Consider the following 25,428-nt stretch of genomic DNA (forward strand, 5'->3'; position numbering starts at 1 on the left):
TATGAACATACAGAGGTGTTTAATATGGAGTCAATCTGTTGCTCTGTCTACCCCAGTATTGTATACTCTGACTGGCAGAACTCTCCAAAACCCTGGATAGAGGTCTTTTCAAGTGTCACTATTTCGTAATTCTGGGAATTGAAGCTGGGACATTATGCATATGGGTGATCTGCTCTACTGCTGACCTGTGACCTCTTCCAAACTTATTTCCTAAGGGTGCACACCTCAGATGATTGATTGATTGATTGATTGCATTTAGACACTGCATTTCTGCTTTCAGGCACTTTGCCAACAGGAGGTGTAAGTCTGCAACCACAGAGACACAAACCCCTTCTGCCCTTTGAGATTGTAGTGAAGCAGTGTGTGGGCAGTAGCTGTTTGTTCTACTTCATGTTCGTGGATAGAGATACTGCAAGGCAAAATTCTTACGAGAGTTTGGTCAACAGTGGCTGTGGTTGGAGTGGAGTGCCTGGCCTTCGTCTCTATGTGTCTTCCTTACATGTGGCAGAATGAGGGTGGCCACCACCTCCTACTGTTCTGGGTGAAGCGTGTTAGACAAATACAGTTGAGGCAAGGCACAGTATCCCCATATTTCATAGGGGGTCAGGGGAAGACATTTGAGAAAATTAAAGCCGTTGTGTATTATAGTTTTTATTCTTCCCTTGCTTATCTGCATGAGGTGCTCTGTCCTGGTACCCTACTTTGTTGGAGTTGAGTGTGATTGGATTTCTACCTGAAGTTCCAAGGTGAGGTTCTAGGCAGAAAAAAATGTTAACAATGTGCTTTTCATGGACTGGTTGGATGCAGAGATAAGTGCTGGGAGGCACCAGCTGGGGAACCCCCAGGGGAAGAAGGTCAGAGCCAGGGGACTGGTGGTGGGGCAAGGATGAGTGGTCTAAGAAGGGAGGAGGAAGTGTCAGAAGCTGAAGCGGGAATCGGGTTTAGAGAGCAGGAAAAGTCTGTGGTAGAGCGCAGTCCAGACTCCAGAGGTAGAAGCGAAGGCTGGATAGGAGACAGGTACAGAAGAAGTCAGGGAATCTCCCACTCCTGCTGTGACCAGCTCCCCTCCCCACTGGTATCCCAGAACGTGCAGAGAAATTGAGGGCGGAGCCTTAGGCTGCTGAGGAAGGAACTGGGGCGAGGAGCTTTAGAGAGCAGTGGGAAGGCAGGGACCTTCAGTCCTCGCAACTGCTCTATTGGGGCAAGAGCTACTGGGAAGGGTTGCTGTGACCACTAGGACTGAGCTGTTTTGTTTATTTGGATAAAGGGTTAACTTCACTGACATTGGGTGATTTATTGTTTCGCTGCTGACCTACGCCTGACTCCTGCTCCTGTCAGCTCTCAAGTTCCCATGTGTGTTCTGAAGCTAGTCTGTTTTGTGAAAAGTATTTTTCCACAGTTCCACATTACCAAAGTGATGACCTGAGGCCAAAGAGATACATCCCTCATGCCTATCATCTGAATTGTGGCCTCACATATTAGTTGTGGTGTGCTGTGATTGGACACTGAGTTACACCATATATTGTCTTCTGTTGTGGCATTGTAGGCAGGGTGGTTCTTGACATGGAGGTGGCTATTTTTACTGTTTCAGTGACTTCAATGGAAGGAAAATTATTTGCACCACATCTGGGGTTGATGTAATGTGTTTGTTGTTGATGAGGATGTGCCCTCAGATTGAAGTTTTAGGTGTAATATAAGTGTGCTATTCCCTTGTTGAGCTGATAACTCTGTTCCATGTTAGCCACTCGGCCAAGTACATCTTTGCCAGATTTAGCAAAGTAGTTGATATTATCCAGCTTGTGTTTAAGCCCTGTTTACTAATAGGTTGAGGCAGATACCTATGGTTTCTGTTTGGTGGCAAAACACTTTATTTGGATCAGGCTGACTGCTACCAAAACAGTTAACCAGGTTGCAGCTGTTTTTGGAAAGGACTTGATGAAGTGGACACCTCTCCTGTGATGAGCTAGTTTCAAGCTGCCAAACGGCCTTTCGAGTACGCTGTTGATGAGCCGTCAGGCTGTAATAACTTTTGGTCACTACAGAGCAAGTTGGATTTGCAGAAGCAACATACAGGTGAAAGGTTCTGTATTCCATTATCAGCCTCCTAAGCTGGCTTCTATCACTCACAAAAGCTATCTGTTTGAACACTTGTCATATTTGGTATCTTGGACTAGAATTGTGGAGTCAGAAAATCTATTTGCATATTTCCCCCCTAATAAAGCAGGCTAGTTGTACACAGCATTAGGAAGCAACTTAATGAACATATTCTTTTTCTCCTTAAAAAGAAATGTTTCCTCTTAGACTATGGCGAGATCTGATTTCTCTAAATCAAGGCTGCATTTGTTCAGCTGTATTCATCTTTGTCCTTCATTTGACAATCCACCCCCCGCTCTATAAATACAGAGTTGTAAACAAGAGCTAATCCTTAGCAACAACCCAGAAAGTTAATGTTTCTCTCCAGCTCTTGTTATAATAAATTCAGACACTTTGAATTTGATGTGATTTACACACCATATTTATAAGGCTAGTAGGTACTAATGCCTTATTAGCTAGCTGAAAAAAGAGCACTCTTTTGTATTCAGTTTATAATATAATTGCACTACATTTTCCTTTGCAAGGTGTTTAAAGATGCTTTAAAAAAATGGAAGTGTTTTTCCCTTCCTCACTTTTCCCTTTACGTTTTGGTGGAATTCTCTTATATATGTTTTCCCTCCCATAATAGTCAACATTGTCAAAACACTTCGCCATGTGCATCTTCATAATAGCAAGCTTTATGGGTTAAGATTATCATCATGTTAGTTTAAATCTTTCTGTAAATTTCACAGCTCTGAAAATGCTGGAGAAGTGATTCCGAACCAGGAAATATCCTTAGTTTTCTGCAGTTGAACTGAGAAGGTATAAAGATTATATAGTACCCCGAATAAAGAATGTACCTCTGTATGGTATTTGTTTAAAACCTATAGTCACTGTTTGTACTAGGGATCCTCTTTAATGTACTTATTTGTTATTTTATATTTGTTCAGGGAATGTTTTCATAGTCTTAATCTACATAAGCCATGCATGTTTGAATTCTGCGATTCTCAAAGCACTGTGATTTTAAAGTAGTAAAGATGTAGCAAACCACACATACAAAAGAAAGTTTACATATAGCTTTTCTAGCACTGAAATATTTTATTCCGCTTTCTAATGTCTTAACATTGTGGTCAGCATTGCCATAAAGCTATGGTTATAAGAAACGATACAATCTGTGAAGCATTTCCCATTAGGTAGACACCATGTCTTTAAATTATGGCAATTTCTTAAGATTTTAAAGCAAAATGAGCTCTTAGGAGTGTGATTAATGGCAAGGAATGAGGATAACACTGGGTCATCAGTGGCACTCCATTACAAAAAAGGTTGAACTAATAAAAGCATCCATCTATTTGACCAATAAAGCATTTGAATGATATGCTTGTAGTTTTTATCATATAGTACTTACTTTGCACTGAATAAACTGTGATTTTACGTACTGGAAAAGGACCACAGAAGAAGCAGTTCCGTTTCGATGTGAAGATGTCTTAATGCTGAAATAACAGGCTGCACGTGCAATATTTTGCACATGATCCATTTTACATCACATATTTAAGTGAACAGATGTGAAGAAAGTCCAGCCCAGTCACATTTGACTTCAGAAGAGGAAAGTTATAAAATAAAATAAGGGAACTGGTAAAAAGGAAGTTGAAAGCCAAATCAGGAGGGTCAGATCTATCTAACATGCTTGGCAGCTATCCAATGCCACAATAATGGAGGTTTTGGTAGAATGTACAGTACGGATCAGGAAAGGTCCTATCAAAACCAATAGGATGCCAACATGGTTAATGAGTAAAGTCAATGAACATATTAGAAGCAAAAAGGCTTCCTTCAGAAAATAGAAGTCTTGTCCAAAGAAGGAAAACGAATATAAACTCAAACTTTTGGAAGAATAAATTCATGTATGCAATAAAGGATACAACAACAACAACAACTTATTTAAAAACATACAGAGCTTAAAACCAACAATAAAAATTATTTCACTACATTTGAAGCAGGAAACTGGCCAGGGTAACAGTTGGACCTTTGGGCACAAGGAAGTAAAAGATATGCTAAAGCAGGGAAAGGAGATTTCAGAGAAGCTGGATGACTCTGTCTTCACTGCGGAAGACACTGTGGAAGGAAGTATGTAACTGTTCCCTAAGATCTACAAGGATAGGTCCTATCTAACTTACCTTTAGAGTCCTTTGAGTGTCAATGAGCATATGGATGGGAGCAATCCAGCTGACAATGTGAACTCAGACTTTCAAAAACCAGTTTATAAAGTCACTCAGCAAAGGCTACCTAAGCTTACCAAGCATGGTATAAGAGGACAGACACTCTCATTGCTATTAATTCTCCCATTAACCCAAAGTTTCAGTCTCAGTCTGTGAGGGTAGTCAGGGGCTCACATAGGCTAGCCCTGTGCTATGCTGCCAGTGTGGGTGGCAACCATACATACTGTCCACACATCTGGAGCAGATCAGAAAGGGCTATATACAGGTGCACAGATGTGTGTGAGAGTTCTGTGTGAGGTGGGATTGAGCCACATCACATATCTAGAAAGAGCCCCTTGTGGTCTTAGCTAGAGCTAACTTCCTCACAATCAGATACTCAGGGGGTTTTCAAAACAGAGCCTTTAAGGAGTGTGTGAGTCCAAGGTTTAGTATGACAAGCGAATCTCCCCCCAAAAAATTATTCAATCCAGATGTCATGCTACTCCTTTTTCTGTCAACTTGTGATTGTTTTGTCATGGTCAGATATCTGATGGGTCTCCTTCATATAGTCTACTCAACAGCAAGATTTCTTTTGGGAAGAAATCGGCCTCAGTCAGGGTTTAATTTTGTCAAATTTACCTGGGCTAATGCTTAAAAACTTGCATTGCCCTGCTTTCCCTTCTCTGCCGAATAACCACAATGGTCTCCCACACTTTGGTTTAAGCCCAAGCATACCCTGATCTGAAGACGTAGCTTCAGGCAGGTTGTTGTTATGGAAACTGATCACCAGTGGCAGTCTAAAGAAGCACTGTCCAGGTTATGACCAGAGCAGTGCTTCATAGTATTCTCCCCATACTTGGTGCTACTTGCTAGCCCTTGTTTTAGCTCCTTCAGATGGTGTGTTTATTCAGCGTTCATCCTGATTTACTTGCACAGCGCTTACAGTAGGTAGACTATGTCCACTATTGAACACTCATTTGTTTACGGGGTGGTTATGTGGCAGTAAGCATTCATTCTGCATTCATTGTGATTTGCTCACAGAGTGTTTAGATGTATTTGTGTTAGGTCATTTGTTCATCCCACAGTTTTCAATGCATTTCCCCATCACTTTCCAGACTGCAAAAAGTTCGCTTTTCTTTTTTAGGGGATTTATTGCAACAGAGTACTTTAATCCATGTTACACCTAAAGTTTCAGTATGCACTTGAGTTCCTCCCACAAAATGCTGACAAATCTGGAGGCACCTCAGGTCACAATAGGGACTTTTTTCTTGGCATGGCTGAGAGATTCCAGAAGCTTGATTTGGAGTTCTGGCAGAGCATGATTTTGGACATCTATATTTAAATTGCATTTATATTCTACTTTTCCTCCAAGGAGCTCAGTTGGCTTAGCCTTTTCTATTATCACAATAACAAGTAGGAACATCAGAAACTGCCTCATGCCTTGTGAGACTTTAAGCTTGTATTGTTCACACTGCCTGGCAGTGGCTCTCCAGTGTATCAGATGGGTCCTCCCTATTCATATAATTGTAGAGTTGGTAGGGACCCAAGGGTCATCTAGTCCAGCCCTCTATATTGAAAAACCGAGGATTGAGCCTGGAACCTTCTGCATGCAACTAAACTAAACTATGGTTGCTCCTCAGAGGTAGGTTATTCTTGAGTGGTGGCGTCTCACCCAAAGTCACCAGTGAGCTTCATTGCTGAGGGCAAATTTAAAACTGGGTTTCCCCATTTTTAGTCTAATGCTCCAGCTGGGTTTCTCCAGCAATCTGAGGACACTGGCGAGAGTATATACAGAATAAAGACATGACAGAAATATTGAGTACATATATATCGGCCAAATTCAGACCAATACAGAAGGTGGCAGATTGAAATATGACCACGTTGATAGTAAATAATCTATAAGAGAGTTTAGTCTGTGGTCAGACATTTCTAGAATTGCCCAAACATTGACTTAGGCTCCAGGAGAGTCTAGAAATTACGTGTTTCCAAGCAGTACATCAACACTTGACCAAAGAAGAGCATGGGAGTTTTTAGACTGGCTAATGGCATCAATATCTGTCAATTATTGTAGGGTTGGATAGTAGCCTATTTATAAGCTCTTGGTCAATGGACTTAGGAATCGCAAAAAGGAATTAGAAATTCCCAACAACTTTGCATTTTTCTACAGCTGCACCTTTACGTTGGGTCTCTGCCTTTGATATGCATATCATTGGTTATTCTGAACTTAATACTGCATTAAAAAGCTATGTGCTGCTCTTGATACTTGTGTATAACAGATTAGGCTTTTTTGTAGAATCCAAAATATTATAATTAACAGGCATTGGTAACTGATCTAAACAACTTCATGGACAAAATGGATTTAATATGGCGCTTCCCTCCCTCTCCCTCCCCCTCCCCTCCCTTCTCCTGTAAATGATGCCTTCTCCTGTAAATATAACTTTAACAATTAACCACCTGCACTTCTGTTTCTGCCCCCTCCTTCTGTTAACAGCGCTGTTGTTTCACTTGCCGTCTGTGAGGGAGGGGGGAATGGCATCTGATTTGATCTCTCCGGTTAGTGCTGTGACTACAGAGCACAATTTGGATAATTGCAACTTCTTGTTTAGAAGCAACCTGGCACTGTATAAACAAGTCGCCCTGGTCCCCAACTGGTTTGATTTTCATGGTGGTCAGCAGCTGATGCGTGTAACACACAACCTTCCTGCTCCTCCAAATGTCAGGAGGATCACAGTTTGTTTGTCTTGACCTCTCCCCAGCTGTTTACTCTGCAATGCATTTGCCTCAACCTTGATTCCCTGAGAGTGGCCCCTTTCTCCTCCCTCCTCTGTTTACAGTTGTCCTGCCCTGAGTGTCACCTATGAAATCTGTTGATTATTCCACCTGGTTAATGTTAAATTGCTCTTGCAAGATGATGTGTTTGTTCATAAACACAAACGCCAGGGCCCTTGTTTACTGTACCCATGGCAGCAATCAGTTATTAAACAAATATTGCTTTGTTTGCGGGTGTGAGCAGCAGTTTAGCCTGCAAGGTCTGCTGGGGGTGGGGAGTTGGGGGGGGGGGAGCTTTAAAAGCTAGGATTTTGATAAAGAAGAAAAGGGGAACTTGTCCCTGGAATGTGGCTGAAACTGACTTGGGTTTGTTTTTCTTATCGTTAACTTTAGATGAAGGGGCTACAAAGATTAGCAAGTTGTTTGGTTTTTTTCCAAGAGATTTCCTTAGTGTAATGATATCTATCCAGTTGTTTGCTTTTTTCAGAAGGGAGAGAGCACTCCTGCAAGACGGCTAGCACAGTAATAGAACATCTGATGACTAGAAAATTCTGTGTGGATCAAACAAGGACTTTAAATGTCTAGGACAAAAGGATAGGGCTATGAACAAGGTAATCACAAAAAAGAACCTTCTTCTGAATGATATATAGTGATTTTCTGTTTGTGGATTTTGTCTGTGTGTGTGTGTGCATGTTTCTTTTAACAGTATGTTAGTGCTTGTGTCCTCCATGAAGTTAGGAAAGGAATTTTTTTAAACTTGTTTCAGAACAGAGCTGATGTAAACTCTTGTAAGGATGGCAGACAATGTATAAACAAACCAATTAATATGCTAACGTATGACTTCTTGGTGTGTTTTCATCATTTTGTGTGCTTGCCTGCCGTGTATTAGTATGCAATCTTCTTATGTTTGAAAGTGTATTTACATCTTCAGATGTTTTGCATTGTTATATTTCTTATGTGCTAGGAGCTCTAATGAAATAAAGTGGTACTAGTAGTTTCTGTTTTGTAAAGAACTTGTTGTCCCCCCCCTCCCATTTCTCCTCTCCTCCATTGTTGTTTAAGGATATCTTATACCAAGTAGCAGAACATTGTATGCTTCATTGATTTCAGTGGGTCAGCTGCAGGACTTTACACAGTCCTGCTTAAAAATGAACAGTGGTTGTGGAGTCACAGGGCAGAAAGCACTATACATAATTTGAATATCAGATGCAACCTGTTAGCAATAAACTCTAAATCCTAAGGAAATAGAAGAGTGAGCACATTTAGAGAAAAGTTGATGTTAGCTTTTTATGTTTAATGCAGAGGCCTGTAACTTTATAGGGGAGAACTGCCATTAAAATTATAAGAAAACAAAATATAAGTGCATAAGGAGTTTTTAAAGGATCAGATTAAATGATTGACCTGTTAGTCATCCAGGCAAGCCGACAAGAAAACGTTTGCAAAATCCTGATAGATGGTACTCGCTAAGTCGCCATAATGATCTGAAACATATTGTTCGTTTTGATTGCTAGAGCATTCATGGGGCTTGAGGTGAATCGGCATTTGAAGTGTTGTGGCCTAACCAGGCAGTCATTAATTGACTAGCATTGCTATGATGAATCAGTCCTTCTCTCTGGGGCAGACAGTGGGGGAAAATTGAATAAGAAACTAAACTTTATGGTGTCGTAGCTTAACAAAGCACTGCTTAACCACAGAGATGATGATGATGATCATTATCCTGCAGACCCTACTTAAGACTGCAATCCAATGCATACTTTCTTTGGAGGAAGCTCTACTGAACACAGTATGACTTATTACTGAGTAAATATCTGTAGCATACGGTTACTGGTGTTTTAAAATCATTGTCTTGTCAATAGCATGACAAATGTTTGGTTAATAAAGAAAGAAAGAAAGATTTTCAGGAAAACCTTGCTAAAAACATAAAAACCAACTAATTTTTTAAAAAATGCATTAGCAGCAGGAGACCAGCTATGGAGGTGGTTGGACCTTGTCAAAAAGTGTGCTAAAGGGGGAAAAGGAGATTGCAGAGAAGCAAAATTAATTATTTGCATCTTCTTCAAAGCAGATGATGTGAGATAGGATAGGAGTCTGAGGGATTGAGGAAGATAATGGTTACAAGAGACAATGTTCTATTCCATGAGTTGTCAAACTGTGGCCACGGACTACCAGTGGTCTCCAAACTTCATTCAGCGGGTCCATAATGTGCCTCAAAAAATACAATTAAATATCATCTAGCACAGCACAGTACAATCAGTACAAAAATTATTACATGGTTCACCAAGACACTCAGCAATTTCCTAAGGTCAGAGGAAAGGAGGGGAGTTTGGGAACTACTATTCAAGACCTTATTGACAAATTAAACTTTGACAAATTTCTGGGTCTGGATGGCTTCCATCTGAAAGGTCTTAATGAACTAAAATGTGCAGTTGCTGATTGCTTGTGCCATATCAGTTTCCACAGGTGAGGAGTGGAAAGTGGCTAACATAACACTATTCTTTTTTTCTGGAGGAGACCCATAAATTACAGGCTAGTTAGGAAAATCAGAATTACCAAGTATATAAAAGCCCAGATCTTGTGGAAGTGGGACCAGCATGGGTTCTCCAGGGGTCAGTACTGTCTCACTAATTTTTCAGAGACCTTTGAGAGTGTTAACAAGCATAGAGATAGAGGTGAATCATCTGATATACTAAGACTTTGAAAATGTGTTTGAGTAAGCTTAGCAGTCATGGAATAAGAGGGCAGGTCCTGGTTAAAGAATAGGAAGTAGAGAGTAGGAATAAATTGGCAGTTCTTACGATGGAGGAGTAAGATTGACCAAGGATCGGTACTGGAACATGTGATCTTCATCTTGCTTCCAAATGACCATGAGTTAAGGCTGATATATGACCTCCAAACCATCCTAAATATCTTTGCAGAAGCTTACGAAAAGCTTGGCCTATCACTCAACATCCAAAAAACCAAAGTGCTACACCAACAAGTACAAAATAACCCCTCTGCAGCGCCACAAATCCAACTCAATGGTGTAACGTTGGAAAATGTCAATCACTTCTCCTACCTGGGCAGGTATCTTTCCACAAGGGCCAACATTGATGCCAAAATCCAGCAGGGTCTGAGTTCTGCGAGTGCGGCTTTCTCCCGATTGAAGTGCAGCGTGTTTGAGGACCGGGACATTCGCAGGGAAACAAAAATGCTTGCTTACAAAGTTGAGAAAATTTAAAAACACACAGTGGAAGCTGTTCAGCTTCCAAGGCGCGTTTGAAAACGGAAGCATTTACTTCCGGGTTTTTGACATTCAAGTTCCAAAACGTTCGTCAATGGAGGCATTCGAGAACCGAAGTATCACTGTGTTTGTTTTTGGTGAGTGTTTTAAATCCTAATTCATATGTTTGGATTGGATGCCCCTGTCTTCACCTGATGAAGAAGTATGTTTGTTCTCATCTCCATCTCCCCACCCCAATGATAACAGTTTGTGTGAACACACATATCCAGTCATGAAAGGGGGCAGTTCCTGTAAATCTTTCTTTCCCTTTCTCTGAAGGGCTGACATCTTGGCATTCAGATACCTCAGCACCAGTTTCTAGATAGCCCCAAATAATGCCTCTGATAGCCAATAGTTTGTTTTAGAATGTCCTTTTCTTGCTCTGTCTTGTCCATTAGGGAGACTTTCACTTGCAAATGTGGCAGAACTGGGCAAGTTTGTGATTCTGATGCCATGCTTGTTGGAGCGGCACTTTTAGGATTGGACTTCCCATTATTAAATAGCTTGCTGAAGACTACACAAAATATTTACATCGCTGTAGAACTCAGGGTACTGACTCCTGAATTTCTTCTCAAGGACGCTACTTGCCTTATATTTCAAGTTCATCAGAGAATTAGCCATTAACTCTCTTATATTTTATTGGGTTTGAGTCTCAATCCCTCAGCAGCTTTAGAGATCCCAGAGCCATACTGTTGACACCCATTGCCATTTGGGTCATAAAGAGATGAGAAAAGGGATGGTGTGCTATTATATGTAATTAAGTGCCAGGCAAGCGTTGTTGGATAGAGGGCAGCCGCTGAAGCTACTAGTAAGGAGATTTGGGGGCAAGTGTTATTTCAAATGAAAGCTTCTTACAAGAATTATATGTTTTGGATCAATTGGGAGAAATTGCAGGGAACTGTGTGAGCGCAAGGAAATGTCTACTGCAATTGGTCAAGGTGATACACTTGACTCTCTTACAGGCTGAATTATATTAGATTTCCGTCTCGTCTCGGTTTCCTTCAAAGTTCTTGGTTTTAACCTTTTATTCTCCACCTCTCTACATCACTGAGCACTGCTTTCCCTACAGCCAGGAGGGCACAGGAGGTGACTAGCCCCTTGCTAAGCAGATGCCAGTGCCAGTCTGTGGGTCAGCTACTAAAGGATGCTCTTAGTGCACTGTGATTTGTTTCAGTTCCCCTGGGAAGTGAACATCACCTCTTCAATATGTTCAACCTCCAGTGACCCAAAGCTTGGGATGAGTCCAATTCCAACCCTGGAACTCCCAAATGACAGCATGAGAAGCAGCTATCTTTGTGTCACAGGGCCAGGCTCGAAATGTGCTGTTGATAATTCCATCCGTTCTGGAGCCCCTTTCCCCTAAGTACTAAATGAAATTTCAGATTTCGGATATGTCTAGACATAGACAGTGTGTGATAAAGTTGATAATACATTAATCATTTTTAACAACAGGTAATATGCATAATTTATGGTGTTACAGTGCTATCTTTTTTGATATTTATGATGGATAATGCTCAATTTTTGCCCTCATATTACTGCTTTAAATTATACCACAAGAAAATTAATGAGAAAGTAGATTTATGGGTTTCATTTGTTTGTCAATTTGGAAATTAATTGGGTGTTAATTTTAGCCGTCCCTCATCAGACCAGGTCTTTAGTATGTGTGCATTACTTTGCATTCATTGAAGCCTACCTCCCATTTACTGTGGGTCACTAGCTTTGCATACATTAAAATAGCCCTCAGGCTCATTCTCTTGATTACTTTTTGAGCTGCCATGCATTAGAAAATTTACGCCTTTCTGTTATAATTATGAAAATTCTGCACAGGAGGAGGGTCCTTGCGTAACAGCAGATATGCATTGTTCTTGGCTTTGTGAGGTCTCATGTAACAAAGTCCTATTATTATTATTATTATTATTATTATTATTATTATTATTATGTTTTATACTATAAAGTGGTATTGTCGGCCTTTGTTTTATGACCTCCAGCCATTGATATCTCAAAGACTAATTTACATTCATTAAATTAGAGAGTTAAGCACAGAGACACTAAAAACAAAAATTAACAAGCAACCACCAGCAGAGGCTTTTCTTTGTATTATTTAACTTGGTCATTTTAGTTTTTCACATTTCTCAGTCATTCCCTACATTTTTTTTAAAAAAAACCCACTCACCATGCTAAAACTAAAAGCAGTAGTTTCAAAAAGCATCATAACCTGGTTGAGCACCATACTGGTTCGTGTATTTGTAACTGTGTACTGAACAAAACTTTTCAATATTTTAAAAGGTTTGTGAGACCGAGTTTTACCTGCTTGGATTGTTGTTGAGGAAAACTTATCAAAACATTGCTTAGCCAGTCAACTTCACAGACTGAGAAACCATGCCAAAAAGAAGTAGGGTGTGTGTGTGTCTGTGCATGTGTGCTACACAGACATGGGTGTCTGCATAGGTGCATATAATATAGCAGAGCAGTATTTTGACATTTTCCTGGCAATGCATAGAAGATTGCTGAGCACTGGGCTGTTGGCATCTTGCTAGTTCTGTACAAGGATAAATGTGAAATACGTTTTTCTTTCAGAAAAAGGGGGATACAACAAGTCCCCTGGCGTCTTAAAAACTAACAAATTTATAACGGCATTAGCAAGAGTTTATTTCATCAGATGCTTCTGATCTGATGAAGTGTGTGGCACTTATCCTTCTCTCTGCTTTGGGCTGTGGAACTTTTATTGCGCTTTTCTAATAGCTTTACAAACATTTCTTTATCATTATATCCAGTTGTTCGGCAGAAGACTTTAAGAAGGCTTCCATGTGTCTTTCTCCAAATAAGTATAAACATAGTATTTACCTTGTGATATTATGTGTTTCCTTATATAAAAGCTCTTCCAACTGATTCACTGTCATTTCAAAACTGGTTTTAAAATGCAAAAGATTTCATTTAATGGTACGATTCTATGAATAGAATGACACTTCAGAGGTCATCTTGCCCAGTCACTTATAGTAAATGTTCATAGAATCATGGAGTTGCAGAGTTGGAAGGGACCCAGAGGGTCATCCATTTCAACCCCTGCAATGCAGGAATCTCAACTAAAACATCCATGACAGATGACCACCCAACCTCTGCTTAATAAACTCCAAGGAAGGAGAGTGCACAACCTCCTGAGACAGTCCATTTCACTGCTGAACAGCTCTGACTACCAGAAAGTTTCCTCCCTGAATGTTTAGTTGAAATCTCTTTTTTTGTTTTTGTTTTTTTATAAATATTTTTATTAGATTTTCAAATACACAAACAGGAATTTAAAGTTCGCTTACAAAAGAAAAAATAAACAAACAATTAAAGAATGAAGAAAAAATTCCACTTTCAAAAATATTTTTACATGACCAATCGGACTTCCTCACATCTCCCGTACCTTGCATTCTTTACTCTTTAGAATGTCAGCAAATTATCACCTTTTTTCTTAATTCATACTTTTCCAATATTTTTAATTTAAGATACTCTTTGTCAATTATTTAAACCTTTTAGCACCTTTTTTGTAACCTGAAGCCATTGGTTCAGGTCCTACCCTTTGGAGCAAGGGGGGGGGAGCTTGCTTCATCTTCCATGTGACAGCCCTTTAGATATTTGAAGATGGCTTTTATTTATTTATTTATTTATTTGATTGATTGATTGATTGATTGATTGATTTATATACCACCATTCATCACAAGATCTCAGGGCGGTTCACAGGATAAAATATGAGCTCAAAACACAAGTAAATAGTTAAAACAAAAACAACAAAACAATACCCCCTATCACATCTACTCTCACTCTCTTCTTATCCAGGCTAAACATACCCAGCTCCTTCAACCATTCCTCATAAGGCTTAGTTTCTGGACTGTGGTTTTCTACCTGTGGCTTGGCAAAGTTACTAGGCCCTGTTCGACCTCCCAGGAAATAATTGATTTAATGTCAATGGCATAAAAATGCCTACAACATGTTGCTCCAGAAACGGGACAAATATGACCCTGTCCACATTCACGTGCAACAGCTATATTCTAGGAAGGGTAGAGACAAATTATGGCACAGGAGCATCAGTGGATGCTTAATCAGTCTTTACTGAATTACTGAATTGTGGGTTGCCAGCTCATCTGGTTGGTTGCTAGTCCATTTCCAGGTCCAATTCAAGGTGCTAATGTTGGTGTTTAAAGCCCGAAAAGATTCAGGCACCAAATAGCTGAAAGATTGCTCCCTTACATACAGACCTCCTTATGTTTGACACGTGAGATGTGTATTTTTCGGACCACCCTATTCTGTGGGATTGTATTCTTTGTAATTGTAAGTTTTTTTCATTGTTTCTAATATTGCATTTTAAATTGTTGTAACTTGCCCGGGCACTCTAAGGTGAAGGGTGGGTCAACAACAACAACAACAACAATAACAATAACCACACTCTTAAAATTCAACACGCAGCATACATCAGGCATAGGCAAACTCTGGCCCTCCAGATGTTTGGGACTACAATTCCCATCATCCCTGACCGTTGGTCTTGTTAGCTAGGGATGATGGGAATTGTAGTCCCAAACATCTGGGGGCTGGAGTTTGCCAATGCCTGGCATACATCATCATATATCACTGGGCACCACCTTGAGTGTCTGATGGAGGAAATATAGGATGGAGCACAACAACACAGAACAAGTAGCCAAGGCATTTCACTTTTTCCTTATTGACTTGCTGACACCATTATTTTTTGTCGCTGAAGGTGAAAGCCCGGTATTAGTGCATTGTCTTTCCTGGGAGGAAATGTGTAGGCAGTACAACCTGTTTGTTTCTGAAACTTCTTTTTTCCTATTGAAGTTACCAGTGAGGAGGTTGGTGATTGTTACAAGGCTCCTCAGAGCCACTATAGAGATATGGTGGGCCTGCTAGCAGTCCTTAATGGATTAGCTTTGGCCATGCACCTCTAATTTCCTCTACAACTTATTCCAGCTAAGCACAGAGAAGTATTCCTGACAAAAAAAAACCATAGATGGTATTGTTGAAGCTGTGTACACCTCACATGTTTAGCAAAATGTTCTACATATTTTTAAAACGGAAGCTAGACTGCTAATATGTTCACCAACAAGTTTAATCTCAGTGGAGAAAATGGTTAGATGTTGTTTTGCCTTCCCTGTGTGCTTACCACAGGCTGAGGCTTTGTGACTAGGTCTTGCCATTTAATCACTTGCTTTAAACCGTTTTTAGCAATGGCTGAAATAGAAATATATTACATAAATCTGTTTAGTTTAATTTACACATCCTTAAACGACTGGGCCAAGTTCTTTAAGGGCATTTATTCTGCTTCATATAAATAATTGATCACCTAAGTTAATTTACTTCTGCCTGACTTGGTCAACCTTAATTAACTGCCCTGAAATAAAGACTGATTTTATTTGTTAGCTTGAAATCTTTCACAAATGTAAGAAGTCAAGGGCTTTGTTTTGACAAAATTTTACACCAGTGCTGTTGCTCAGAGAGACTGCTTGTATCTGTATGGACAGCCTAGCTTTTGTATGTTTGATAATAAGAATCTTTAGCAGACTTGGAGACAGAGCATTAATGTTCATGAAATTACACTGAGATTTCAAAAGCGATAACCATGTGAGAAATGAAAATTGGGTGATTCTCTGGGAAGTAGTCTTAATAGTGACCATATTTTCTTACTTTTCTTTGACAGCCAGTGTGCTTATGGCTGAAATGCACAAACAAAGGCAACTTAATCAAGAACAATATCAATCTATCCACTATCCTTGCTATCTTATATGCTATCCAGAATGTCTTTCTTTATCATCATTTTAAAGAATTTAAGTATTCCTCCTTTTCCCCATCAAAAGTTTTAATAGCTTTAAAACCAGAGGCTGAACCCTGCCCCTGTCCTCAGTTTCTTTGAGCCAGTGATATTCATCCTGATCAGTAACATTGTATATGTGATTGATTGATTGATTTGATGTATTAAATTTTGATGTCACTTTTCATTGAAATGAATCACAAGGTGACTTGCAAACAATAAATAACAATAACGTAATAGAACATCACAAACAAAGAATCATATGGAATAATTAGCAAATCATCAGAAAAACAATTAAAATCTATAAATCCATATTAATAAAACAATTAAAAATGATGAAAGGTGGAATAATGAGATTGAAGGAACTACACCAATAACCGGGGATAGGAGGGAGAATTGCTCTGTATGGACAAAGGTGCTTTAGGTGTAGGAAAAGAAAGGAGTATAGTCCTCCACGATTCAGACTATCAGAGGGACCTTATAACTTTAAGGTGTGTGGCAATTTTAAAAAAATACATTCTGCCTGGCGTGATCTCCCCACCCCACCCTCAGAATATTTTGCCTCTGTTTTAAGAGCTGGGGAAGGGCTACTGTTTAAGAGCTCCACAAATGATTCAATTTACGAAGCTTGTAAAAGTTCTATCGTTTCATACATCGATCAGCCAGATTTTTAGCAACTGTTTTATTCTATTTGAATCACTTCTACTTTTTGTTCTAGATGATAATTACGCCATAATGCCTTCATTGAATAACAGTTATTCCTAATTTTCTCCCTTTTCTCTTCAGTTAAGAGCAGATTTTCCCTTCTTGCATCCCTCAGAAGCTGTTTAATTAACTCATAAAGAGTATGCCTTCTCTCCATTTTGTTGTTGTTTAGTCGTTTAGTCATGTCTGACTCTTCATGACCCCATGGACCAGAGCACACCAGGCACTCCTGTCTTCCACTGCTTCCTGCAGTTTGGTCAGACTCATGTTTGTAGCTTCGAGAACACGGTCCAACCATCTCGTCCTCTGTCGTCCCCTTCTTCTTGTGCCCTCCATCTTTCCCAACATCAGGGTCTTTTCCAGGGAGTCTTCTCTTCTCATGAGGTGGCCAAAATATTGGAGCCTCAGCTTCAGGATCTGTCCTTCCAGTGAGCAGTCAGGGCTGATTTCCTTAAGAATGGATAGGTTTGATCTTGGGACTCTCAAGAGTCTCCTCCAGCACCATAATTCAGAAGCATCAATTCTTCGGCGATCAGCCTTCTTTATGGTCCAGCTCTCACTTCCATACATCACTACTGGGAAAACCATAGCTTTAACTATACAGACCTTTGTCGGCAAGGTGTAGGGAGTTGCTATTCCCTGTGGTCCAGAGTTTCTCAAGTTACTCAGAACACATGGAAAGGAACTCCACTGCATCAGTTCCCATCCTGCCAGTATAATGTTAAAAAGGGGGCGGAGGAGTGTCCTTAGGAAGCTTTTTCTGCCTTTAGTTTGAATCAGGAGTTAGAGCTGGGTATTATTGCAGATGCTGGACAAAGCCCTTAACCAGTTGTTTCTCAAGTAATACAACTTGGATACTAGTTTTATTTGCCCACATTATTCACATTTAAATGTTCAAATTCACTAGTGGCTCTCAGGTGTCTTCGTTTCCCAGGTGAGCGTAGCTCAACTGTGAAAATAAATAGTTGTTGTTTGGCTTGGGTTGTCATCCATTTCCGATAACCAGGCCTCCTTTTCATGGCTGTTTAAGAGGGTGGCTTTCACTAGGGCTCTGATACTGTTTATTCCAAAGGACAGCCCCTAGGATGGGGGCAATGCCCTACGCCTAAGGTGTGGATGATAGGTGATGCTTTGCATCTGAGTATGTATGTGCTCTTTTTCAAGTCTGTCGCCCACAACATCCTCCTACAGCAAGCTGGCAAGCATCCTGTTGCATATATATATATATTTCATAATGTACCATGTAGAATGTATTATAGGTTTTAAGTGAAGTGTTCAGGTGCAATTAAAGAAATCGAATTCTAGAGCTTGCATATCTACATCTGCAGATATATCTGGGGGGGGGGGGAGCTGTTGAGTAAATGCTGCTATATTTAGAAAAAAGAATTTACTGATGATATAGCTATACTAACAAATAAACATAAACTGGTGGCTTGAACCATTAATGAAAGCACAAATTGTACGAAGGGAAAGGTTAAATGTTTACAGCTACGGCAAGCTTTAAAAAAACAAGATATATCTTAATGTACAAGTGTTTCAACAGCTGCTTTATTCTCCCTTTTCCCTCCATTGAATTATTTCAGGTTTTTGAGTCATGATGCAAGAATCTGGGACTGAGACAAAAAGTAACGGTTCAGCCATTCAGAATGGAGCAAGCGCTGGTAGCCATATACTAGAGTGCAGCCTACGGGAAGCGAGATCAAACGGAGAGACACCTTCAGTGGAAATTGGTGCAGCAGACCTAGCCCACCTTCAACAGCAGCAGGTACATATTCAGATTTCACTACCTGGAGGGAGCAGGGGGAGAAGACCTGACCATGTAAAAAGATGGTGGCATTTTCCAGCAAAATAAGAAACTTACAGAAACTAGGTTTTTACCTGTGGTTTATGTCCTGTAGGGCAAATGTAAAATGGATGTTTCATTTATCCTATCGGAATTACTTTTTCGATACTCTTGTCAGAAAGATCAAGAGTTCATAGCCTGAGTCTGTCGTCCATTGATGACTGTACAAAATAATGTTTAGGACAAAATTTGTGAATGTGCACTTATACAACGAAATAAGGTTAGATGAAATCTGGTGGTATCCATATGCAACTGGGAACGGACGTCTCCTTACACAATGGGATTTCCGGTTTTCCTCCTTCCTTCCCTGCAGACCCCCATATGTGCCCAGAATCTGCTCTGGAAGGGATATATTGGGGAAAGAGAGAAAGGAGAAGTCCTCTTGTGTGAGGGAAGTCCATAGAGCAGTGTTGGATTTTTTCCCATTATGATCAAGTCTATCAATAAAAGATTTAAAAATACATTTAAATAGGAAAGTCATGTTGTATTTATCTGTAATATTGGAATCGGGGGAAATGAATCATAATTGTACTTTTTAAAACAAGCTTTCATAATGTGGGTCATTAAAAAGAATAAGGTGTGGGCCTCTGAGGGTTCTGTGTGTCACTACAACCTTGGTCTCCTGTAATGCTGAATGTATTCTTGAAGTATTTTAAGTAAGTTATTTGGCAGCTTTGTAAATACTTTTCAGAGCACATGATGCTCTTGTCAGCAGGTAGTTGTACAGTAGAAAACAGGAGTTGAAAACACATTCTAGTCAGCCAATGTTGCTACTTCTCCCCCCTTGGAAAAAACGCACACAACATAATTCCACTACAGTTTAGCTGTTTTGAGAGTCACATGATGTTAAATGCAATAGACAGTTATTTCAGCCGTTTTCTTACTGTGGGTCTCTTATTTGAAGTGAGAATACAATCAGTGAGAAAATCACAGCCATGCTGAATTCATTACTGCAGTAGTCATACAAAACCATGGATAAAATTTCAATAAGTGCAGGCCACAGTTGAGTAAACAGTTGCACTGAAACTTAATTCCTGTTGACTTTTCCCTCATTCTTCGCCAGGGGCACATTCTGAATCGTAGTGCAAAGACAACAGGGGTTACAGCTTTGATTAATATAGGACAGTGAAAGAGAATAAGAACAGTAAAATATGTTGGAACTACACTGTACACAAAAGCCTTCTTCTCCAAGAGACTTCACAGCAAAATGAGCTAATTCCATTGTTAGTGTATCTGCATTTTTCTAAACCTTTTGCTTCTTTCCAATCTGTTTTTGCTGGTACACATTTCTATATTGCTCTTCATACAAAATCACAGACTAGTTACCATTAAAAAAAAAAAATACACAGCAACAAATGAAATAAGTTAATACTTTGAAATAACAAAAAGCCATCTTATAACTTCCACAGCAGCATGATAATACATTCTAATGGAGTATCTGGCAGCTCAGAGATCCAAAAATTGTATTACATAAATTTGCCATTTCTCTTTTCACCAAATATTCATCAACATCATGGCTACCACCTTCTAACCTCCCTATAATCAAGACCACACCATAAGGAACCAGAGGGGTCACTGCTGAGTGAAGTAATACCTTAATCATTATATGCATTTTATCACGTCACTCAGCAGCAACCTACCTGAATGCACAAGGAGAGGCGGGAGTGCCTTTCAAGGAGATGAATTTAATGGAATGTAAAGGAATGAGTATTTAGTTCATACCTAGTTATAACTGTCTGTTTTGCGTTTGGCTTATATAAAGTCACCTTTGGTTTATAGTCTTGTCCGTAGGTCTCCAAACACTTCCCTTTTTCTTTTGTCATAGAATTTTCTTTTATGAAGCAAACAACTTGCTAGTTTAATCACACATCCATACTAAACATGTGTGCATGTGTATTTTGTTTGTTTGTTTATAAATGAGCATACTATCCAAACAATCCTCAAAAACTGTATCACAGTGTATTTGATGGCTGTGGTTTCCAGATACTGTTTCTAGGTACTGTTAATGCGGAAAAAGAAAAAAAAAGTTGTTTTCAAACAGCTACAGCAAGCATGCAGCATACTGTTTAGTTGTTTCTCCCTATACAACATATGCTCTCGGGTCACTTAACAGAATGCTTGCTATAAAATGCTCATTCAATAAATCTGAATGGCTGTTAAGTAGAACTGCTGTTTCCTGACAGCATTGCAATGTAAATTCTTCATTTCTCCTCTTCTTTTTGACAACTGTATTGCATTGTCTGAAGTATCAGTGAAGGATACTTCTGATTTGGTTCTCTGTCAAGTACCTTGTTCTTCTTTGTAGGCTACCTGCAATGATTCCTAAGGGGTGTATGGCTGCATAAGAACCAGCTTCATTAATATATATTTTTAATAATTTTATCCAGTGAATTGATGTCACTCCACCCTCCCTCCCTGGATTGGCACATACCAATGACAATGGCTGGGTGAACACGCAGCCTTGAACAGCAACTAAGCATAATGCTTTTATAGCAACTTGTTGCTGTGGCTTAAATTTTCTTGAATGGGATTGTGGTGTACCTGTGTGGTTAAGCTAAATGAGAGAGCCATGTCCTTGAGGGGAGTACCATATTCCGCTAAGGAAAAAAATGAAAGACTAAATTTCAGAAGTACAGTATACCTGTTTTTCCATACAACCTAGAAAGCACAGCGACAGGTACAATTTGGTTATTATTTTGTGCAAAGTAAGGAAATACAAGCTACATAAATGATATCCCAGTGAAATATGTTCATTTGCAAGGTATAAAGCTGTAAAACACAAATGAATTAAATAAATAAGATACATGCTATTCATAGCGCTTCGCTGAAATTTGGGGCGTATATGTACAAAGCACATAAAGGAAAGGTTTAGTGGGTACTCAGTCTTGTGTCATAAGATGATATTTAACATGAACAGTGACAAACTTTTAAGCACATATGTAGAAGTTATTCATGGGAAAGCTCTGCATTCCAGTGTTCCTTGCACATGCGGGGGCATGCATATTTGCTATGAACAAAAAAGAAAGAGAGGTGTGTACTTCTCTATAAAGAGGAGCTTATCTCAGTTCATCCCTACTTTACTTGTGTCTATCATGCTAAAAACTTGGGCTAAAGAAAGGGAGAGTCCTTAGCTGTAGAGTAGCTGACCATGTCACCTTGATCATATGGTGACATGTTTTACGCCATTACAAATATCTGTTTTTAAAAAATACCTTGCATTGCATGAAGAGCAAATGCTTAAAAATAGATCCAAAAGGGAAAGAATGAACAGAAAAGTAAAATATTGGCAAGATTGGATGTTTCTGAATAATGTGAGGGAGTAAGAGGGAGGAGATTAAATCTGAAATCTATGTGGTTGAGAAGGGAGAGGATCTGTTCAGCTTCAGGCGTTACTTTTGAAAAGCCATGTGTGAACACAACTCTTGCAAGCAAATGCCATCTGGGTAGGATGATCTGCATACCTGCCTCTAGCAAAGATTTACATTTTCTGGAGTCAGTGTCGTTCTTCGCTTGAAAACAGATGCTTCCTACATGACATTTAAACACACATTATCGGTGTGTGTACCGTATTTTGAATGTGTAATGTCAGAATCTGCATGTAAGGCTGTTTCTGCCCGGTTTTGAACCGGGGACCTTTCGTGTGTGAGGTGAACGTGATAACCACTACCCTACAGAAAACCAGTTCGAACGTGATAACCACTACACTACGGAAAACCAGTTCGGACGTGATAACCACTACACTACAGAAAACCAGTTCGAACGTGATAACCACTACCCTACAGAAAACCAGTTAGAACGTGATAACCACTACACTACGGAAAAACAGTTTGGATGTGATAACCACTACACTGCGGAAAACAAGTTAGAACGTGATAACCACTACACTACAGAAAACCAGCTCGAACGTGATAACCACTACACTATGGAAAACCAGTTCGGACGTGATAACCACTACACTGCGGAAAACAAGTTAGAACGTGATAACCACTACACTACAGATAACCAGCTCGAACATGATAACCACTACACTACAGAAACAGACTTGAAAGAGAAGTTGCTGAATTACAATTTACCACTAAACTGAAAACTATGGAGAGACCTGGTCTTAATAGAGATATTGGATTCCTGTCTCATTACATAGGCTAATCATCTGCATACTACCCCTTGCTTTTTCCTGTAGGACTAATTGCAGTCGTTAACAGTCGTCAACAGGTTTACCATACCCATTGAGACAATCGCCAATCTCCCACTACCCTCCCACTATATATAAGCGTCTGGTGACTCAGTATATCTGAAGAAGTGTGCATGCACACGAAAGCTTATACTGAGAACAAACTTAGCTGGTCTCTAAGGTGCTACTGGACAATTTTTTAATATATTTTGTCAGAATCTGCCTTTGTTATAAATGTTGAGAATAATCAGCCTACAGTAACTCAGTAGCAACAATAATGTTGGTCACCACACATCCCAATGAAGCCTTCAGTAGATAATTGAATCATGAGTGAGGCTACCCATGTTGAAGACTGGAGTAGCCTAGGGGAGCTCCTTGTTCTTAGAAAGATGTGAAGCTTAGACACTGGAGAACAGGACAGAAGCTTTGACAAGGAAATGAGATGCCTCAGAGTGTTCTGGGAGCATCAAATTGCTGGAGGGAAGCATCACATCCTATGAAGTATGTATTAAAAGATCAGCATGGCTGGCTGTTTTAGGTCATGCTGGACCACAGAAAATATGACCATGATAATAACAAAGCTTAGAATTCTGGTTGGGATTTTTGTGCATGTACGGAGGCACGCAGCTTTCAGTTGCTTTAAAAATATCTAGCATTGGCCATAATATTTGGACAAGTTTCCTTTCTCAGTTCTTGCAAAGTTTTAGGGAAACATCTGTTATTTAAAATGGTTGTTTTACAGCTAGTCAGGTATTTGGATCATTAAGTATTGTTATGGTTTCAAAAAGGAGAGGTGGAGAAATTGGAGTAGGCATTATAATAGGAAGGCCTGAAAAGCTGTGTGGCTCAGCAGCAGAAACACAAACTTCTTTTCAATGATAAACTGTTCCGCTTTGATGCCATAGATTTAAATGGCGACAAACTCAATCCAACATTCTTTTTAACATTTAGGAGCCCGTGCTTTGTGGATGGGTTAAGCTACGCTGGTTGCAGATTTATTTGCCAGAATGGCAAGAGGAAAAGGTCATTATGTGGACAGATGTGCACAGATATTTTGCAAGTGTGTTTGCATTTATTGGCAAGCTAGTGGTCAGCTGGCAAAATTGGTAGTGTATGTATAATGTAAATCGGGGGTCAGCAACCTTTTTCAGCCATGGGCCGGTCTACCGTCTCTCTGACCATGTGTTGGGCCAGACTATATTTTGAAAAAAAAAATGAACAAATTCCCATGCCCCACAAATAACCCAGAGGTGCATTTTAAATAAAAGGACACATTCTACTCATGTAAAAACACACTGATTCCCGAAACGGCCGTGGGCCAGATTGAGATGGCAATTGGGTCACATCCGGCCCATGGGCCTTAGGTTGCCTACCCCTGATGTAAATATTATCATTTCCCTGGAGTATATATTTTTAGGTAGTGTTCACATTGCTTGATAAAATGGTTAGGAGACGAGTGCTTTTATGACAACATAGAATAGTTACATATGCAAGCAGTGCATAGAGGAACAAGATGAAAGTTTACGCAGAGAAATAACACTTCATGTAGGAAACTGTTTCTTTCATTGTTTTGTGTTTGAACTGCAGCTTGATGTGGTTATGAACTCATGTTGTTTTGAAAACTTAAGTTAAATATCTGCCTTAATATGTGTACTCATGGATTAGTTCAGAACAATACAAATGAAGTTGTGTGCATGATGTTTCATTGACACACCCCTAAAGTAATAATGAATAATCTGGCATACTCTTACTTTTCCATAACTTTAAGGCTGGAAGTAAGTGTGTGTGTACACATTGCACATGTCATAAGTCCTACTGAATGTAATGTTCAATATTTAACACTGTCCCATTCATAGATTTCAGGGACATTCTGTGGATAATTTGTCCAAAAAAAGGAGCACTATCTGGATTCTATGTTCATGAATTTTGCAGAGGTGACATTCAAGTCTTGAAGTTGCAGAATATATTTGAATAAAGAAGTTAATTCAGAAGATACACGATATATTGTCATACCCAGCCACTACCAAATTGTGTAGGGAGGAGATAAAGTTTTTGATGTAGTAAATGAGGCCAAAGGCACAGCAAAGTCATGGTTAAGACTGGGGATTAGTTGCTGGAGGTGAGGGCAGTCAGAGATTTAGGGCTGGATCCAAATATGTGCCCACTGAAGGAGGTGGATGGAAGGTGACTTTCACACCATCTCCTCCCTAGGCATTACCCCTTGAAAGAACTCTCCTGTCAGTGTTTATGGTCAGAAAAGGTGCCTCTCTCTGTTTTCCCATGATCTCTCCCTTCTCCCACAGCCCATCCTATTCTTTAGGTTTGCCTGAAGTTTAGGGGAGAGAAGGGGGTGGAATAATCACCTTCCCCTCACCCCTTTTATGGGCAGATTAAGTAACTTGGAGGACCAGTTTTCACTCACTAACTTTTCCTTGTGACTGAAATGGTTGTTGATGATGTGAAGGAATCTTTTCTCCCCATACATTCTTCAGGGCTGGCTCTAGAGTATATTTTTGTTGTTGGGTTTTCATGAGTGGGATTGCTTTTCCGGTAGTGAATAATTTGAGAGGGAACCATTACCCACTTTGACAACAGAAAGGAATTTGTTCCTTCCAT

General features: G+C 39.7%; 1 protein-coding gene across 17 annotated transcripts in view; it reads left to right on the forward strand.

The window, feature by feature from the left end:
- FOXP1 (forkhead box P1) overlaps positions 1–25,428 on the forward strand; it is a 513,657-nt gene that overhangs the window by 275,822 nt on the left and 212,407 nt on the right. For 13 of the 17 annotated variants that reach the window (XR_014165850.1, XM_081901936.1, XM_081901947.1 and 10 more), the window contains one exon: positions 18,382–18,563. Coding sequence is in view for 15 of the 17 variants with exons in the window: in XM_081901936.1 (XP_081758062.1) it covers positions 18,393–18,563 (171 nt within the window). In the remaining 2 variants the exon portion in view is untranslated. Of the gene's footprint in view, positions 1–7,521; positions 7,646–18,381; positions 18,564–25,428 lie in introns of those variants that run through there. The other 4 variants (XM_081901945.1, XM_081901949.1, XM_081901951.1 and 1 more) reach the window with 2 other exon arrangements.

Source organism: Podarcis melisellensis, assembly GCF_964234715.1.
Source record: "Podarcis melisellensis genome assembly, chromosome: 2".
In the NCBI taxonomy this organism is placed as follows: Eukaryota; Metazoa; Chordata; class Lepidosauria; order Squamata; family Lacertidae; genus Podarcis; species Podarcis melisellensis.